Source organism: Camelina sativa, chromosome 13 (genome assembly GCF_000633955.1).
Source record: "Camelina sativa cultivar DH55 chromosome 13, Cs, whole genome shotgun sequence".
Taxonomy (NCBI): Eukaryota; Viridiplantae; Streptophyta; class Magnoliopsida; order Brassicales; family Brassicaceae; genus Camelina; species Camelina sativa.
In genome coordinates, this window is record NC_025697.1 from 7764924 (window position 1) to 7768042 (window position 3119).

General features: G+C 38.2%; 2 protein-coding genes across 2 annotated transcripts in view; both read right to left on the reverse strand.

The window, feature by feature from the left end:
- LOC104735844 (nucleolar MIF4G domain-containing protein 1-like) overlaps window positions 1-2195 on the reverse strand; it is a gene marked incomplete in the record, with an annotated part of 9449 nt that extends 7254 nt beyond the window's left edge. Inside the window, 4 exon segments of the mRNA XM_019234682.1 lie at window positions 998-1388; window positions 1480-1559; window positions 1668-1691; window positions 2041-2195. Of these exon segments, the coding sequence (XP_019090227.1) occupies window positions 998-1388; window positions 1480-1559; window positions 1668-1671 (475 nt within the window).
- LOC104738026 overlaps window positions 2475-3119 on the reverse strand; it is a 1822-nt gene continuing 1177 nt past the window's right edge. The window contains exon 3 of the mRNA XM_019234514.1: window positions 2475-3116. Within this exon, the coding sequence (XP_019090059.1) occupies window positions 2475-3116 (642 nt within the window). The remainder of the gene's footprint in view (window positions 3117-3119) is intronic.

The window sequence follows — 3119 nt, forward strand, 5'->3', positions numbered from 1 at the left end:
GCACTAAAATCCATTCCAACTAGACACGCCATGCCAGCTATAAAAGAAGCAAATACAGAGTACCTTAACAAGGAAATAAAAAACGTCAGATATATTTCAAGTAATATGCACGTCAATGTAATCAAGGAGTTCCACACATGATTATAGGGCTAGCAGTATCATGAGCGGAAACATAGAGAAGTTGTACAAATCTTAACTGTTCATTGCCTCTGGCATACATTGTCAAAACCTCTTCACAGAAAATCTGAGAGGACACACTTCTCGCAGCAGTCTACATTAGCAAGTATTACAGAGGTTACTACAGAGCGAAAGCAAATATAACATGTAACTTGTAAGCACAAAAACAAAATGGAGTTTTAGCAACTATAATGATCACAAAATATCAACCATGCAACTACTGGAGGAAAAGCTGCGAAGGATAGAAGCTTACACGATAGATTGTGGCAAGTTCTGCTGTTATTGTTTCTACATTGGATTCAGCCATCTTATTAAGAAGACCTGTAACACAAACCAAGCACATCAAACAAATATTACAGCATTACAAACACAGAGGATAAACAGCTTTCGTTAGCTATACCTTTTATCCGTGTACGCATTTTAGTTTGTTCTTCAGATTCACTTTTGGCCTGCGATCTCAAATGAGGAGCAACATACTTGCTGCTGCTCTCTGGCTTATACTCATGCAAAGGAGGTTCCACGTTGTCCAAGCTTGACGGTGCAATAGTCTCTGACTCACCATTATCTGTGATTTCCATCGGTTCACTTTCTAATTCTTCATCCACTGACTTCTTCTTCTTACGTCGTTTCCGGTCTCTTTTTCTTTGAGGCTCTTCTTCGCTTTCATCATCAGAAAAATCAGATTCTTCATGCTCCAAATCTTCATTTTCTTGCATATCATCAATCTCATGGTCCTGTATTTCTGCGGATCTCTTTTTCTTACGTTTCTTACGAGAATCACCAAGTTCAGATCCCATAGAATCAAATACAGATGGAAGTCCTTCGAACAAATCATTCATCCCATCATCCAAGCCCCTTAGTTTTCCTTTCTTAACCTTGAGCTTCTTTGCGAGCCTCCTCTCAAGTTCAGCATCCTGGTCACCAGATATCACAGTTGGTGTATCCATTTCAAGAAACTCTTCAAATTTCGTCTTCTTCTTTGGTCTATTCAGATCTTTCATCCTCTGAAATTTTTGCATCTTCTTCTCCTTTTTGATCCTAACCTCTTCTTTCTTATCTAAAAAAGACTTTCCATCATCTTTGTTTCCACTAGGCCTGCTTGATTCCAAATATTCAGTTTCACTATCACTTGTCTGGTGAAAATCTTCAGACTTGATCACGTCGCCAGTCTTCTGAACTGATGATGATACTTGCTTATCCTTTTGCGACTTCTGAGATCCAGCAAACCAACATTATCCATCAACAAACCCATCAAAACAGGAAAATGTACAGCTGTTATATAAAACAAAGATTGCCTCATACCTGACGCTGAAGCCAAGATTCATGTTTTCTCTGGTTCTTCTGCAAACGAGCCTCTTTCCGCTTTTCATGACGTGTGCCCCCTGTCGAGCATCAAAACCAAATGAAAAGGAGGAGATTCTTTAAAAATCCTAGCTTTAACTGATAAATAGCTAAAAGCATCACTAAGCCAAAAAAAAATATCAGCTCACCCATGTTAGCTGCCCCAACCGATTCTGCAAACACCAAAAAAACAAAAAAAAAAAAATCAGAAATTTAGCTTTCTGCTAAAACATAGAAGTGCGAGAGAACACACAGATAAGTTGACCATTTAGCCCTTATAAGCAAAACCCTTGTTTTCTTAAACCTTAAAACTTAAGCATTCACAGCAATTCAAACAAAAACAATCAAACCTAGCCGACAATGTATCCTGATTGCACAAAACCAAAAAGACGTGATTAATTGAAAACGTCAGTTATAGAAATCGAAACAATGATCAGAAGCAGACCAATTTAGAATGAAGCAACGAATAAATCGACAGAACCCAAAAGCCTAAACACCACACAGAGAAAGATGGAGCAATACTTGAAACACGTGAGTTAACTCTTTTCGAATCGTGTTCGTGTTCGCTCTCGCTCAATGTTGATGATTGAAACAAGTAGGAAACGAAAGCTGAAAGGAGTGATTATTTTTTTTTAGGTTCGACGAAGAGGAAATTGCAGAAAATTAGGGTTTTTTTTTTTTGTTGTTGTTGTTGAATTTTAAAAAAAAAAATTATAACGAAGAAGGAGAAGCAAAGCCCGCTAAGTTGTTGGGCCCTAAAAACCCATATAAACTTATTTCTACGACCATTGAGTTAATAATGTCAATTTCTCTACATACAATGTAGGAAGCAGACACAAGATTTGTGTCCACAAGAATTGTCAATTTCTCTATCAATACAATGTAGGAACCAGACACAAGACATGTGTTATTGTGTTTTGTGTCCACAAGATTGAATAAGAACTTATTTAGCTGGTCTAACATAACCTTATAGACATTAACCGTACCAAACAGTGCATAATGATTCCTCTTTCCCTAGATATAGAGATGAGACCCATATCAGCTAGGGTTTGTATCCCTTTCTCCACGTCCCAGTCTCTCTCCGAAAGCGAGAATATGGCGTCTTTCACGTTCACACCACAGCTTATATTATCAGTTAACAGATTAAACAACGTTTTGTGCTTCTCAGATAAACCATCATACGCAAATCTAATTGCTTTCTCAATTTCTTTGTCGTCAAGATAGGTTTCGAGTTTAGCTGGTGTCATTAGCCACTCCTCTTTGCTCTTCCCACGTAAAGCCGATCCTAAAACCTTGAGACCAAGTGGAAAAGGAGAAACAAGCTTCGCTACTTCAGTGGTATGCTCCATGTAACCTCTTGGTGGAGAGCTTTGTCCAAACGCAGAGTATGAGAAGATCTGTTGAGCCTCTTCGCTTGATGGGAAAGCAACTTTGTAAATCTGATTGATCCCGTTCCTCCTAAATGTATTTAGGTTTACATTTGTCACAATAACCTTACTTCCGAATCTAAGATCCTGAATTAGATTTCCCAAAGCTTGTAACTCCCATGAACAGACATCATCAAGAATGAGAAGAACTCTCTGGTTCTTTAACCTAAACTG